This window comes from Coregonus lavaretus, assembly GCF_964263955.1.
Source record: "Coregonus lavaretus genome assembly, chromosome: 27".
NCBI lineage: Eukaryota > Metazoa > Chordata > Actinopteri > Salmoniformes > Salmonidae > Coregonus > Coregonus lavaretus.
In genome coordinates, this window is record NC_140014.1 from 21831129 (window position 1) to 21848045 (window position 16917).

General features: G+C 44.3%; 1 protein-coding gene across 2 annotated transcripts; it reads right to left on the reverse strand.

Moving 5' to 3' along the window:
* Positions 1–3450: 3450 nt before the first annotated feature.
* Positions 3451–5267, reverse strand: LOC311102329 (G patch domain-containing protein 2-like; the record flags this gene model as incomplete). Of its 2 annotated transcripts, none has more annotated exons than XM_084143634.1 (2): positions 5223–5267; positions 3451–4150 (listed from the first exon to the last, which is right to left on the reverse strand). In XM_084143634.1, the coding sequence occupies exon 2, from the start codon at positions 4144–4146 to the stop codon at positions 3451–3453; it is 696 nt and encodes a 231-aa protein (XP_083999760.1). In that variant the 5' UTR covers positions 4147–4150; positions 5223–5267. The 2 variants fall into 2 exon arrangements, with proteins under 2 accessions (XP_083999760.1, XP_083999761.1); XM_084143635.1 differs by having other exon boundaries at positions 3451–4147; positions 5223–5245.
* Positions 5268–16917: the final 11650 nt, after the last annotated feature.

Genomic DNA, 16917 nt, shown 5'->3' on the forward strand with positions numbered 1-16917 from the left:
TGAGACATACAGTATTTTGCTAAGGGGGCTTTCTTTTCGTTCCATTTCTGAGTTGAAAAATGTGTTTGCTTCTATAGGGGGATTTGGTGCAAAGTTTGAAAAAGATCACAGGTATAAACAATTAATTAGAGCCACACATTAACTATTTATCCGTATTAAAAGGTGTAATGTGATGTCGCTGGGAGCAGCCCTGAGCCAATGTGAAACCGTTTCCATTAAGTACTGCCTAATTAATGCCATGAATAATTAAGGCCGCCATTTTTCTTGGGACCAGTAGAAACACCTCTCTCTTTCATCTCCTCCCATGACCTTTGTCAGGAAAAGTTGACAAACCTTTTAGTCAAACTTAGCCTGTTTCAAATGCACTTGCGAGAACAAAGATAATTTCTGTGTTAGTATCAATTACAGGTAAAGCTCATCAAAACACTTGCCTGACGACTCAAACTGATTTTTTTTGCTGCTCAGTCTGAGACTGCCATCATTGAAGTCATTTGTGGTGACGTCAAAATAAGGGGTGTTCTACAAAACAAAGACATCAGCGATTGGATCATATTAAAGTATCAAAGCCAATTTCTAAATGCCGCTTTACCCACGTGTGTTCTGGCTCTGGCCTAACCCATCGGTTTATGGGACTAATCAGAATGGTTAGAATGTGTTTTCGTTGTAGAAATCGTTGGAGAGGTACTCTGATCCAGACTCATTGCGGAGAAGAAACTAACGTCTGTGGGTGTGGCGTAGCGTTTGGCCAGAGCAAGGAGTTTGAGTTGCCAAGCAATCAAAACACACGCCTTCCATTTCTTCTTCCCAGAGAAATATCACCACATACATTGCATCAGGCACCATATCACTAAATAAGCCTTCACACTGACGTTCCCTTCAACCATGGTGGCACTCAATTAAGACAAGGACAGTTACATGTTCTAAGACACGACAACTGCATTCCAGTGTGGAATAAAAGCTCCCTTCTGACAAACCTCTGTCATTTCTGGTTTAACTAATCAGCTCCCCACACGGGCCCATTGTCTGCAGACAAGCCGGTGAGGTGAAGCAAAAACACAGTATCCAGATTAGGACTAATCATTAGGATATAATCCCTGGCTCCTGGGAGAGGCAGACCAGTTTGCTCAGAGATGACGGGTCGGCCGCAATTTATTGAGCATGGGCTCATTCAGCAGAGGAATAAAGAGGAGACAGAGACAGAGGGGGGCAAAGCGCTGATAACAATGACTCTGTTGGCTCTTCAAACAAGCCGCCCCAGCCCAACCTCTTCCATGGGCGTCTTGAATATAAGGTTATCCCACCCTCCCTGAGCTCCTGTAATTGGATTAGTCTCAGAGATTTATGAAAATGAACTTCAGCAAATGGAATACAGCTCTAAACCAAAACTCCTCGTAGAGTTTTCAAAAATTCCAAATTAGAATGTGACGGAGTGGAGCGTGACAAATGCACGGATAATGGCTTGTGTTTTCCGGTGGAAAGGTTGTCCATGTTGAACACACCACCAACAGTACCACCACCACAGCTGTAGACAGAGGCCGTGTCCCTGTTTGCCTCCACCCACAGGTGAGGTCTGCTCTCTGGGCCAGACTGGGCGCCAGGTGGCCATCCTGCCAGCAGGCCAACGCTGCTCTAATCAAGGATGTGGAGCCCAGCTGGAGTTGCCAACATCTGCTTCCATGCACTTGGGTGGCTAAAGGCAGGCTCTGGTCTGTGCACATACTGCATGAGTTGTGACCTTGAGGCAAGGGACGTTTAAGAGATCAAACACAGAATATGAAGAGGTTAATGGAACGAACAGAGACCACGAACAGAGAGAGACCATTCAACCTAAAAGGGTTAAAATACATTTAAAGAAGTAACTGAAGTCTAAAACATCAGATGGATGGCTCATAGCTTTTCCTGGTGTCTAAATATGGCTGTTGTACCACTGTCAACCCCTCATCACTTGCTACCATTTTCCCATTTCCTTGGACTCCAGCAGGACCTAACCCATAGATTGTTTAGTCCTCAGTACAGAGCGGCAGTCTACTGAGCAGCAATCAGCAACCTGCTGTTGTGTAAGTGAGAAATGATTGACAGCGTGCCACAGTGTTCCCATTTATTTCTTCTCCCGAGCTGTTTTCTGTCAGAACGGCTATTGATTTTTCCATAAAGTAAGAAAACAAGTACCGTTGAGGGGCCAGGGAGGTCAGCACAAATTAAACCAGAAGATGTAAAGCCCTCTGTCTCCCTATTATTGGTTACCACAGACTTCTTCTCCATGTTTTTTATATGGGCCAACAGATAATGAGATCATCAAGGGGAATACCCAGCGGAGGCAGGTGTCTAGCAGTGGGAGGGACATGGGGGAGAAGAGACCAACCAGGTTTACACACAGGCAGCACTAAGCACTTCTATGGGACCTCTATGGGACTAGCCTATTCCTCCATGGTCCAATTTCTATTTTCTTACTAGTGTAGTATACGGACACTGATGATTTACACTCGGTTGAGGGTAGCAGAGGTTAGGTTTGGTTATTCACTGTGTTTTTATGTCAAACTGTTGACCTCTGGCTCAGGCCTAAAGTGGCCAGGCAGGACTGTATAGGCCTATTTAGTAAACCCATTATTATAATTAATATGACAGCATGGTAATTGATTTGTTCCAATGTCACTTATAGGCAGTCACAGTAGTATATCGAATTTAGAATTTTTTTTATGCACACATTGGAATGCACTCAGTTGAACTCAGGACAGACATAGCTTCAATTATCAGGAATAAGATAGACATTTATTTTGAAACCAATCAATACCTCACCAAGCAACTTATTTATTTGTGACAATTTCTCCCAGCAAAGTAATGAGCTGAGTGATGCCTTGCGGCCACAGTATCAGAGATCCCTCCCCACTGATCACCTCAGAGAGAGAGCAGATGAGCAGGAGAAGGGAATATCATTAATTTTTTATGTCAATTCAATACTTGAAGGTGCAGAGGCATCAATGTGATGCACTTTTTGTTTTAGATGGGGCCACATTGAATATTGACAACTAGATGAAGACAGGCAGTATAGATCCTTTTAAATGTCGCTGTGTTTAATTGCCTCTGTCAGATAGTAGTTATGCCCATGACTTTTATATTACGGGCCAAACTGCCTCAGTAACTTCACCACCCAAAGGGTAAATGGAGCATGTGATATTTAGGAGTGATTTGCAGTTTGACTTGGTCTGTGTCAACAAAGGCCAGCAATAACATCATTTACAATGGATAGGCTATATTGTAAATATTGCAAAGGTTGCAAATATTATGTAATATTTAGGAAATGCCAAATGAAACCTCTTCACGTAAAAGGTAAGACTATTTCATGCCATAATCATTATCCTAAAATATTATATCCTTTAAGATGTTATATTATTGTCCTGCCCAAATAGATATTTTCTCACACAAAAAAATTAATAATGTATGTTTAGAACATTACCCTTCAGACATGTTCTCATCAGAAGCCTCTCGCTGCTCCTTGGCCTCCAGGACCAATGGGATCTTATCCTTCCAGCACTCCTCTGCCCTGAGGCCCACTCCATCAGCCTCCCTGTCCACACCCACTCCCACCCAGCCTCCAGCCCCCTTTTTCAGCCTGGACAGACGCTGCTTTTTGGACGATCTGTGGTTTCCGCCCCGCTCGCCATCCACCCCTGACACCGTCAACTTCTGCTGCAGGCTGACCGTCACATCGGAGGTCATGCGTTTGACCTTCCGCCTCCTCCTGAGTGGCCGTCCCGGGGTGTTCTCTGTGAAGGAGTCCGACTCAGGCCAGGAGTGCTGCTTGGTCTTGATGGCGTAGCTGTTGCTGGAGCAGGAGGGCCAGCGCTTGGCCATTACCATGTCGTCTGAGTCGCTGTAGTTGGCGGCGGAGGGGGCCGGGGCAGCATTCTCCCGGCAGTCCTTGGCTGCTTCGTCCAGGCTGGACTCGGAGGCCTCACTGAGGCAACGTCCGTGCTCCAAGGGGTGGAGGGAGGAGTCACAGCGTCGTTTACGTCCCCGGCGCCGTCGGATCTGCCTGCGCTGCTGCAGAGGGCTCAGAACCATTTCCTCCCAGAGTTCCTCTAGCTTGGTCTGCTCTGAGGTCTGCTCCAGGGCTGACACCAGGTCATGCACCAGCTCATCCATCATGCTGCTGGGGGAGTGGGGAGAGGAATACAGGTAAGCTGGAGGAGTACAGCTCCAGTATACTGTAGATGTGATTGGCACATGAATAGAATGAGTATGGTGTAAGTTGACACTAGCTTATGGTGCGTCTAGGATAAGAGGACAGTGTATGCTGCTGCTGGTGTCAACTACAACACTCAGCATCCTCTGAGAAGCTACTGTTAAAGCATAATGCAGATGACTATGAAGATGTTTTGTTCAACTAATTGAACAATGATTTGGACACATTTTCAATTAACAACAATTTTGTTAGTCTTAATAATGCCTTCATAAACCCTTCATAGGGCCAAGGTAGATGCTTTGCAACTTATTTATAGCATACTGTATAAAACAAACTTGCATGTCTGGCATCTGGCACTTTGCCACCAGTATCACAATGACATTTGCTTAGGTTTTCTAAAAAAGCTTACTGATCGTTTAAAGTGGAATCTATGATTTTTTCAGTTTAATTTTTTTTTATAACTATAATTTTTTCTTCTAATGCATTGTTCGTTTTCTGTCAGGCAAACCTACAGCGTTCCTCGATCCACTACCCAGGCATAGTAACATCAGTGACTACAGAATGAATCTAGTCAAAACTCATGCCTTATTACAGCACAGCTACTACTGAAACACTTTTGAATAGAACATGAAGACAGAGTGAAAGAGAGAATTTGACCATTAGGCTATAATCAGGACTGAATGTGACCAATAGGACAGGGGAAGAAAACTATTATGTAATATATATTGTGTGTAGCCTTCAGCACTTCGGCAGACTCCAAATAACTCGAAAGTTATTCAATTTTGATTGTTTCTTCTATTATTCTAAAACTGACCATGATAATTAGATAACAATAGGCCTAGCCTGGGGAGCGAAATGTGCTAAGAAAACCACAAACCAAAACATTATCGTTAAGAAACCTTGCTATCTCTTACAATGGTATCGTGACACAATTGTTGTTACTGCATTTAAAATGAGAACGCGGTTTGAGATTACATGCTCCGTTTCTCAGAGAAATTATATCATTATGTTATGTAACGATGCTGTTGTTTCCACTCACCAGTCGCAGTTCCTGCTTGTTTTGTTTTCACAGCTGTAAACATGAGACGTACTTCCGCCCCGCTGCAAAACGAATGAAGTAATTTCCGCCCCGCTGTCTTTTTTCCGGTCTGTGCTATCTATATCGAGGCTGCGTTGAGGGTTGATAACGGGTCGCGCGATTTGTTAGCAACAACATCGAGTCTGATGGTGATTCAATGTTGTTGCTAAGTTTGTCCTGTACAACTGCGGTCCCTCCCCGCGGTGGTGAAATTCATACTTTTAATAAAAACTTGTATCGAATACAGCCACGGATGTTTTCCTCATTTGTGTTGCTCAACTCAGCGCGAATGCGCTTGTGTCAATTGAATCTCACAGGTCAGTATGCATCCAGTTGAGCAACACACATAAGGAAAAAGTCGGTGGTTCTATTCCTTAAAAGTATGAATTTCAGCACACCGCAGGGGGACCACAGTTATACAGGACAAACAGGTAGAGGTATGCGTTTTCAGAATTGACATTTTACAAGTGTCGACTGATGGTGTGCTGGTGTTGTTGCTAGCAAATTGGGCGAATAGTTTTCATTACTCAACTCCGCCTCGATATAACGGAGTTGAGCGTTCCACAGCTAGTATTATCCGGGAACCTTGGAACGTCTCTATCCCATTGAAGTTGAAATTTAAAATGATAAGGGTTATGGTAAGTTTAGGGTAGGGATGTCCCAAGGATCCCACATCCCAGATAGGGTCTTTATCCCACCCATAAAAAAAAAGCAACCTCAGTTGAGCTCTCTGCACTATGCTTAAAGTGGCAGTGCAGTTAAAAACGTGATTTTTCACATTAAGAGGTCGAAATAACACTAAAATTATGATAATGCCCTTTTTGTGTAGGAGCTGTTTGAAAAACATGCATGGAATTTCAGCCTGTTCTGGTGGGATGGAACTTTTGGCCCACATCATGATGTCACAATGTGATCTGATTATAATAGACCAATGACTGTTCATCTGGGTAAGGGGGTGGGCTCTTGACCATGCTATCAGCCAATCAGGGCTGTATATGTAAATATCTTCAAATTTGTTTCCTAACATCCACACAATCAGACAGCATTTCAAGGGCCAAATGAGGCTCAGGGAAATAAATGATAACACATTTATTTTGGAGTTAGTTTTTTTAAATAAACACAAACAGTGATTTATTAGACATATAGTGATGATTTAAATATTTTATTACCAAGACTGCATGGGGGCTTTAAGCACATAGGCTACTAGTAGGCTACCAGAGTCTAGTTATGGACATCATACAACAAGGGAATATAATATCTGTATATATATATATTTTTTTTTAAAGGGAACTTCCCAGAGGGCAATATAACAGTACATCATGTCATGTCAACAGTTTTCTTGACCAGGCAAGCAATAGATAGGCCTATAATATAGCTAGTATGAAAAAAAGTATTCCCAGTGGTTTGCAGAATACTTCCCTCAAAGTGATATTGTTCCTTGTGTGTGGAGAGAGACACATTCTAAATGTATTAGATCAGTTAATACTTTTTAAAACAATATAAATAAGTATTTTTAGACAATGTCTGAGAAGTGCCAATAATGGACTGGCTGAATGAAGCGAAAAGTCATTTACCATTCCTTTCAACTCTCAAATGAAGCCAGGCTAAATAAAACAATTTTTTTATGTCTCTGAGAAAATTAGCACAAAAGCCATTTAATCTCTCTCATCTTACTCTTAATAACTGCACATTTCCCCTTGGGCCCATGGGAAAGGGCCTCTCTGTGCCGCTGCCACCTTATCGGTCCTCTCCATATTTCAGCATGCTGAGCGGATCCCTCAGTACCCAGCCCCCGGCCTCCTCTCGCCGGGCCTGTGGGAGAGCTGGGCTCCAGGGCCCGCCATTGTTCTGGCCTGGGAGGCAGTCCGGGGAGAGGCCTGAAAGTCGGAGAGGGGGAATAAAAAAAAAAAACTCTGCCACTGCTTCATTAAATGCCAGCCTTTCACAAGCAAACATATCAGAAACAGACCCCTTTCAGAGGTGGTAATTAGCAATTTGGAAACCTTGCCCCCTCAGGATATACAGTTTCAATTTAGTCGGCAGGACAGCTTTAGATTCTAAGGCACTTAATATTCATTGTTTCTCCCATCTTCCCAATTTCTCAACGTACATTGTCTAGCCTTTTGCTGGTGATAAAGTGTTTTATCTGTCATGTAATTCTTCTTTTCAATGAGCCTTCTGCAAGAGAAGTTAATTTTTCTAAATAATTTTCTAAGGGATTTGTCAAGAATGTGTGGGATATGATAACAAAGTGCTTTTCAAGAAGCGCCAAGCCAGAAATCCTGTAGAGTTGTGCATGCTTGATTAAGTTGAGAAGTAAATAGTCTGTAAGAAAACTTGGGGCAACTCTGCCACAGAGGAGACTCTCCCCTCCACAGGAAAGGGCATATGGGTCATTGAATGTGAGGCCATCAAAAGCCTGAACAAACATGCAAGAAACTTGCATCACATGTTAAATATGACCCACACATTCGTGACAAATCCCTTTGAAAATTATTTATAAAAATTCTTTAACAAATTATTTAACAGTATAGCTGAAAGATTACCATTACTTTTTTGACCATTGTTTGGTACTGCTATAATACTTATTTTGCTGCCTGGATGAGAGGGAAAATGTTTGCAAAGTGTTTAATAACCCAAGCCACACCCTTTACCTCAGGGGGCAAGAATAACACTTATCTGGGCCTCTCTGGATCCTTTGTTTCTTAATGCTACCCATTCCATTCATTTGCAATCTGCTTTGTCTAATAAAAATAATTGATTTTTGCCTCTTTCACATAAATGAAAAAGGAATGTGATTAAGAATTTTGCCCCCCCCCCCCAAAGAAAATCGAAATTCCAAGATCCTCATCAAAAATGGAAAAATACATAACTCATTAAAGCCAAAAGAAATGGCTTAAAATGTAAAAAGAGGGACAGGGAATGAAATAATGAATGGAGTCCGAGTGAGCTATCTTTCCCAGGCAGAGCGCCACTAGGGAAGCAAACTCCCAGCCAGCAGAAATGAGCTACCTATCTGTGAAAAGAGTGACTGCTCCATCCTATTTGACTTGGCTTCCCTATCATCTCTTAAGAAGATGTCAGCCTTGCTTCGTCTATTGCTCTGAGCCTTTATCAACCCATAGACGCTCCGCTGCAAAAAGGGGAGCCTCATTTCAATGCCTTTCAAGGAGCAACACTAAAGAATAAGTGTTATGCGATAAAAAGAGGGTTGTTAAATAGATCTGTCTATTTGTATGGTAATAATGATCGCTTAAGGACCTGGGGTTCCGTGACTTGTAGAACAAGGAAACAAATCTGTATTCAGGTGTTGTGTTAACATGACTCTCCAAACGACCTTGTGAAACTTTTACACAGTAACAAATGAGTTGCATGCTACGTTTTTTCCTTATTTTCTCTGCACTAGTCAGACTGAAACTAGCTTGGTATGGGAGCATCCTGTGGCCGCTCAACACAACTCACTGATTTGATATAAAATGGGGCCCTTGATACCAATGTTTCCCACTATCATATCATTGTTTGTTTTGGTCACATTCAGGGCTTGAAGGCCCCTGATTTCATTGACAAGGTCAGAACCATTTTCATCAAAGAAAAACATCCTGATGTTTCCCATTCCTTCAAAATAAAGGAAACATTGTTGACCATTATTGTTGATCAAGTTACTGCTAGCTACAACAACCACTGTAAGACAAGAAACACCAACATAAACAACATGACAAAAGCCAATACAGATCTCTCATTAGGTTTCAAAGGATGCTGTTTTTCTGGCCCCAGATGGCAATATTACTAACAATGTTATCTGAAAAGCTGGTCCACAGACCTCAGGAGCATTGTTTTTGTTGTCAAGGAAATCAAACAGTGGTGAGTGTGTTTGTTGTGTCTCTGTACCTGGAGACCTCCTTGTAGCACATTATTTCAGATGTGTTGTTTCCTACAGTTAGTGATGTCAGCTTGTCCCAATGAAGGCAGGGTTGACATGTCAATTTGGCAGAGGGGCGGGCCAGGGTTGACCGCAGTCATTTGATCCTTCATCTCACATTTTGATATCTCAGTCTTGTGTCAGTACAAACAACAACAGCCCAGCCAATGACGTCTGCCAGAGAGTGGCTGATGAACATGATTGATTCTTCAGGCAGACCAGGGGATGAGTAGGGCTTCTCCACAGATACAACAATGACATGAACACTTTATGAAAAAGCTCCCCTCTATACTCAGAGCAGCTGGAGTGAGTCAGGGTGTAATCTTTGTTGCCAACCCCCTCAATAGAAAGTACCTAATAGAAACACCCAATAAAGAACATGTCCATTTATTCAAATATCAACACATCTTGTGACATTCTTCCCTGAAAAGCAATGGATTCTCTGTATATTCTGTGTGGCCCCTACATGTCTCCAAAGAGTGAATTGGTAATGGCAGGGTTGGGGGTAAAATAACTAATTTCTCCATTAGCAGCCCCTGGTTGAACTGTGAGTATTCACAGCAGGCAGTCATGTTGGCCAACCCAGCTCTGCACCCCATGCCTGGCTCCAGTATGGCCTTCCCCAGCCTGGTCACCCGCTTCCATTTATCTAGTGGGATAACTATAGAAATCTGTCAGGAGGCAGGGGGAGGTTTTTTCGCTCTGCTCCAGCCGAGTTGGCAGATTGAGAGCCTCCCGTAATGCACAAGTCTGTTTTTATTATTCTTGCTGGGGGAACACTATTTCATCAAGCGCATGATTCCACAGAAGAGAGGAGATAGCCCAGCCGGCTATATTTCTTCCAATCAAACATTCCAAGGGGAAAAAATGAGTGGGTGCCATCAAATCACAGAATAATGCTGCCAGATTTTATGTAAAAAAGAAGGACTGATGGACAAATACAGGAAGGCAAGACAAGTTAAATGATGTGTGTTCAGGAGCTGAGATTGGAAAACTGACAGATAAAAGCAGCCTCTTTGCTGGAATATAAATTGTTGTGCGCTGTAAAAAGGCTTTTATCTGCAGTGAATATGGGACGTAATACACAGGTCAGGGTTAAGTCATTTTCGATGGCAAGTTAAGCGAATAATGAAGGCGAGCCCGCCCGGAGAAGGAGCAGCGCTACTGCCAGTTTGTCTTCATTTATTATGCCAAATCTCATGATTTTGGCGTTGCCACGGTGGGTGCTCTGGCGCGCACCAGTGGACGACATATCGCTTAATTTACACAAGGTAATGAAAGCAGGGAATGGGAGGACAAAACAATTTACCTGCTGACACAGGAAGAAGTGATTTGCGAACATGGGGGTGAACGGAAGAGCAGGCAGAGGGCCAAGGCAGAGGGATGAAAGAGAAAGAGGGAGGGGGTGAGGAGGAGAGAGAGAGGCATAGAGGGATGAACGAGAGGGGGGGGGGGGGGGGGGGGGGGGGGTCGAAGAAAAAAACAATAGGAAGGGGTTAGGAGGATAAAGGAGATAGTTGGGTGTTAAGACAGAAAGAGCGATATGGAGGAGGGTGTCGGTGGGGGGGCTCTTCTGATCACAGCACTATTCTGATCAGTTCTGATCACAGCCATGATGATGGCTCTGGTAACTCCAGTTTAAACACACACACACACACAAACACGCAAGCTGTAATTGACTTCAAACCTGATAGAGGCTGTTCTGAAAAGGCCCTTGTTTTACTCCTTCCCCTTTCCCAATTGTAATCATTTAGACTACGCCACTCCAGTGGAGGGGGCGGGGGGAGGGTAACTATTATCATCACACTGCCCATACAACAGGTATTTCTACCCACAGACATCATGAGTTTGTAAGACTGCTATCTCAAACTACTCTGTTTATACAACCACATTACAGTAGTTTAACACAACCACGTTATGTAAAGTTTGCACACACACATTTTGAATCTTGTGTGAATGTTGGCATGGTATTACAGAAACGTATAGTAAATTCAAACATCATAGAACGTTTTTTTTCTGTAAAACATTCAAAGCTAGAGGAATTTCATAGTTTTTGAAGATTGACGTGTTCCCTTTAAAATGAGCTGTTCACTTACAGAGGTGCTGAAACTCTCAGACTTGCCATGATGTTTTGTAACATTCTCCTACAGAGTTTACAGACATACATTAAGCTTCCTAGAATTGCCAGATGGACGGCGACAAAGATCGAAATTCAATGAATTGCGGCCATTCAGCTGATGTTCGTTCACCTGAGCAGACAAGAGTCCGACTTGTGACAATGCTTGAGGAGAAGCCCTGTAAATTTCCAATCACTACCTTTCAGGCCAGGCCACTCTTCAGGGCAGTAAGATCAGATGAGATCCAGCATTTTCTTTTGTAAGAAGCCACAGTCTATTTGCCTGCACACTGTAACAAAAACAATCAGACAGAGAATCAGGCTTTTTCAGTCTCTCTGGAGAGGGACCATAGGGAGGGGGAGGAGAAGGGGAAGAGGAGGGGTGAGTCTGGTCCCACTGGCCGCCCACGGTGGGTGGTTGTGGTGATGATAAACGGAGTGGCGGCACAGCACTGGGGCTCTGCTGGCACGGCGCGCTGCAGGACCAGACACCGAGAGGAAGTGTCACTCTCTGCAGGCCTGCTGGGTCAACCTGGAGTCTGCTGTGTCCTGCTGTTTGAGTCTTCACAACAAATCAAACACCATAACACCCCTCCCTGAACACAACTGGGGGCCCTCCGCTGTCTGGAAGAATGTGCTAACAAACTCTGGTTCTCATCCAGAATGAATTGAGCAGCACAGCACAGCACTGCTCACTGAATATCTGAATGAAACATAACCATTCAACTGCTTACAGCTGGGAGCCCTGTTCTCCCTGGGAGGGTAACTGATCTTTGGGCCCTGGATCTGAGGGTGCTCCTCCCACAGGCTCGCCTCTCCTCCACCCTCCCTCCGTAGGCTCTCCTATCCTCCACCCTCCCCTGTCCCTGGCCCCCTCCATAGGCTCTTCTCTCCTCCACCCTCCCCTGGCCCTGGCCCCCTCCGTAGGCTCTTCTCTCCTCCACCCTCCCCTGGCCCCCTCCGTAGGCTCTCCTCTCCTCCACCCTCCCCTGCCCCTGGCTCCCTCCGTAGGCTCTCCTCCACCCTACCCTGGCCACGGCTCTCCTCCGCTGGCTTATTTCCTCTAACAATGAGAGGTGACAGTGAACAGCGGAACTCATCAGTGTGAATAACACACAGTCACGCTCTGCGAGACCCTATCTGGCGGTATGCACACACGTGAGTGTCACAGGGGGCTGGGGGCCCAGTGAAGAGCAGCACAGCGGCTGGCAGGATGTCAGCCCCACTCCGACCCCTCCATTACAGCTTAACCAGGGACAAATTGAGTGATTTGATGTGTTACTGTATATCGTTTGACTCACTTTGTTGTCTTACAATGCTGTGGTGCAATTGTAGACTAGTGTAAAAAATGTAATAACCTCTACTGGATGGAATGGTGTAATCAATATAAAAGTGCAGTGTCTCAGCTCTATACCAAGGGCATGCCAGTCATCTTTGGTTTAAACTTTACAGAAATAGCTCACATTACTGTAAATTCAGGTGTCCCATAGTTGCATGCTCTCAGTCTCTTCAGCCTTCCTTTGTCCTTTTGTGACAGACAGCCAGGAGCTGCAGTCTTCAGTTAAGCCGCAATAAGACGACCACTGGTCAGGCTTAATTTACCCACTTTCCCTGTCCACTGCCCCATCAGCATACAGTATTACATAACTGCTAATGGACTAATAGCGAGAGAGAGAGAGAGAGAGCGAGAGAGAGAGAGGATAGTTAGAGAAATGGAGCTCAGGTTCATCTAAACATTTAATAATTTATCCAATCTGGAGCGTTCACCTCTTACTGGGCTAATTATATCATTTAACTGGCCTGGATGAGTGGCCAATGCAGCCACTCTCTCTTACACTGTCACCACATAATTATGACTTATGCCAGCACAGCCTAGCAACCTGGATGAAGTCAGTTTGCCATAAATTTTAATGATCACTTAGACGATATGAACATTCACACGGCTTCCACCGCATTAACAGGAAAATATGGATGCCATTAAAGACAAACCAGAGACCAGAGACAGGAGGAGAGATGAGAGGAGATGTGGGGAGTAGGAGATAAACAGGGGAGACGTGACAGAAGCCCTGTTTATACCTGCCGTTAACATGAGTCCTTTGTCCTGATGTTGTCTTGATCTTGACCTGATCTTGTCTGTTTCACAATTAGAGCACAATACGTATTTTAATTGTCTACACATGAGCACAATCACAATGTGGACAAGATCAGGACAAAGGCTGCATGTTAGAACCAGGTATAAACAGGACTATAGGGACAGCTAGGCCAGCTGATACAGGGCAGATACATTTTCTTGCGTCTGTGGGATGGGTTTCTGTCTGTGGTCACTCTGCTCGGCCTGGTTGGGGAGTAACAGGGCTGATGTGGCGTCAGTTCAGTACTGTCAGAGAGGTAAACACTGGTTCAGGAACCAGAGCTGCTGTTGCTGTTGCTGTGGTGTGGTGCGACCTGTCCCGTCCTGCAGCAATGGAAAAACAGTAGCTGACACTCTACTCCTGAGGCGCTGCTGGTGACCTCATTTAGAACATGGGCTTTTGGAGGAGGGGTGGGGAGGAGGTGGGGTACTGTATATGGTGGACAGGGAATGCTGGCTTTGGCTTTTAAGTTCCAAACCTCAAAGCACTCGCACAAAGTTTCAAATAACTTTCAAAGGTTGAAATAAAGAGAAATGTAATAATGGACATAATGAAAAGGGCTGCATGTCTTTTTAATAGCTGTAAGATGGCTAATTACCCCACTATGATTGATAATTGGAGAGGCACATTAGGAAATTTGAGACCCCTGAGTTTTTCTACTGAAATAATTCTACATTTCTCATGTAATTAAGAGATGTTATATGACTTTACTGACCTTAAATGACTGTGAAAGAAGTAATGTGAAAACACAGGTATAACAGAAAGGAATAGGCCTCTCAGATAGAAAGGGACTTGACAGTGGTAGATGGCCTGTCGAGAGAGAGAGAGAGAGAGAGAGAGAGAGAGAGAGAGAGAGAGAGAGAGAGAGAGAGAGAGAGAGAGAGAGAGAGAGAGAGAGAGAGAGAGAGAGAGAGAGAGAGAGAGAGAGAGAGTGAGAGAGTGAGAGAGACCTATTCCAATTGGCTATACTTAAACTCTTTAACATCATCCTTAGCTCTGGCATCTTCCCCAATATTTGGAACCAAGGACTGATCAGCCCAATCCACAAAAGTGGAGACAAATTTGACCCCAATAACTACCGTGGGATATGCGTCAACAGCAACCTTGGGAAAATCCTCTGCATTATCATTAACAGCAGACTCGTACAATTCCTCAGTGAAAACAATGTACTGAGCTAATGTCAAATTGACTTTTTACCAAATTACCGTACGACAGACCACGTATTCACCCTGCACACCCTAATTGACAAAAACAAACCAAAACAAAGCCAAAGTCTTCTCATGCTTTGTTGATTTAAAAAAAGCTTTTGACTCAATTTGGCATGAGGATCTGCTATACAAATTGATGGAAAGTGGTGTTGGGGGAAAAACATACGACATTATAAAATCCATGTACACAAACAACTAGAGTGCGGTTAAAATTGGCAAAAAAAACACATTTCTTTCTACAGGGCCATGGGGTGAGACAGGGATGCAGCTTAAGCCCCACCCTCTTCAACATATACAGTGAGGGAAAAAAAATATTTGATCCCCTGCGGATTTTGTACGTTTGCCCACTGACAAAGACATGATCAGTCTATAATTTTAATGGTAGGTTTATTTTAACAGTGAGAGACAGAATAACAACCAAAAAATCCAGAAAAACACGTCAAAAATGTTATAAAATTGATTTGCATTTTAATGAGGGAAATTAGTATTTGACCCCTCTGCAAACATGACTTAGTACTTGGTGGAAAAACCCTTGTTGGCAATCACAGAGGTCAGACGTTTCTTGTAGTTGGCCACCAGGTTTGCACACATCTCACGAGGGATTTTGTCCCACTCCTCTTTGCAGATCTTCTCCAAGTCATTAAGGTTTCGAGGCTGACGTTTGGCAACTCGAACCTTCAGCTCCCTCCACAGATTTTCTATGGGATTAAGGTCTGGAGACTGGCTAGGCCACTCCAGGACCTTAATGTGCTTCTTCTTGAGCCACTCCTTTGTTGCCTTGGCCGTGTGTTTTGGGTCATTGTCATGCTGGAATACCCATCCACGACCCATTTTCAATGCCCTGGCTGAGGGAAGGAGGTTCTCACCCAAGATTTGACGGTACATGGCCCCGTCCATCGTCCCTTTGATGTGGTGAAGTTGTCCTGTCCCCTTAGCAGAAAAACACCCCCAAAGCATAATGTTTCCACCTCCATGTTTGACGGTGGGGATGGTGTTCTTGGGGTTATAGGCAGCATTCCTCCTCCTCCAAACACGGCGAGTTGAGTTGATGCCAAAGAGCTCGATTTGTCTCATCTGACCACAACACTTTCACCCAGTTCTCCTCTGAATCATTCAGATGTTCATTGGCAAACTTCAGACGGGCCTGTATATGTGCTTTCTTGAGCAGGGGGACCTTGCAGGCGCTGCAGGATTTCAGTCCTTCACGGCGTAGTGTGTTACCAAATGTTTTCTTGGTGACTATGGTCCCAGCTGCCTTGAGATCATTGACAAGATCCTCCCGTGTAGTTCTGGCTGATTCCTCACCGTTCTCATGAAGGATTACTATTATACTATTCCAGGTATTCCTTAAAGATGTAGGGTTTCAAGTGTCTCTGGAAGGTGGTCAGTGACTCCGCTGTCCTGGCGTCGTGGGGGAGCTTGTTCCACCATTGGGGTGCCAGAGCAGCGAATAGCTTTGACTGGGCTGAGCGGGAACTGTGCTTCCGTAGAGGTAGGGGGGATAGCAGGCCAGAGGTGGATGAACGTAGTGTGCTCGTTTGGGTGTAGGGTCTGATCAGAGCCTGAAGGTAAGGAGGTGCCGTTCCCCTCACAGGTAACAAGCTGAGATTAGGAGCACTCCCTTTAAGAGTGTGCGCCTAATCTCAGCTCGTTACCTGTATAAAAGACACCTGGGAGCCAGAAATCTTTCTGATTGACAGGGGGTCAAATACTTATTTCCCTCATTAAAATGCAAATCAATTTATAACATTTTGTACATGCGTTTTCCTGGATTTTTTTGTTGTAATTCTGTCTCTCACTGTTCCAATAAACCTACCATTAAAATTATAGACTGATCATTTCTTTGTCAGTGGGAAAACGTACAAAATCAGCAGGGGATCAAATACTTTTTTCCCCTCACTGTATATCAACGATTCGCGAGGTCACTAGAACAGTCTGCAGCACCTGGCCTCACCCTACTAGAATCTGAAGTCAAATGTTTACTGTTTGCTGATGATCTGGTGCTTCTGTCCCCAAGCAAGGAGGACCTACAGCAGCACCTAGATCTTCTGCACAGATTATGTCAGACCTGGGCCCTGACAGTAAATCGCAGTAAGACAAAAATAATGGTGTTCCAAAAAAGGTCCAGTTACCAGGACCACAAATACAAATTCCATCTAGACACCGTTGCCCTAGAGCACACAAAAAACGATACATACCTCTGCCTAAACATCATCGCCACAGTTAACTTCCACAAAGCTGTGAACGATCTGAGAGACAAGGCAAGAAGGGCCTTCTATGC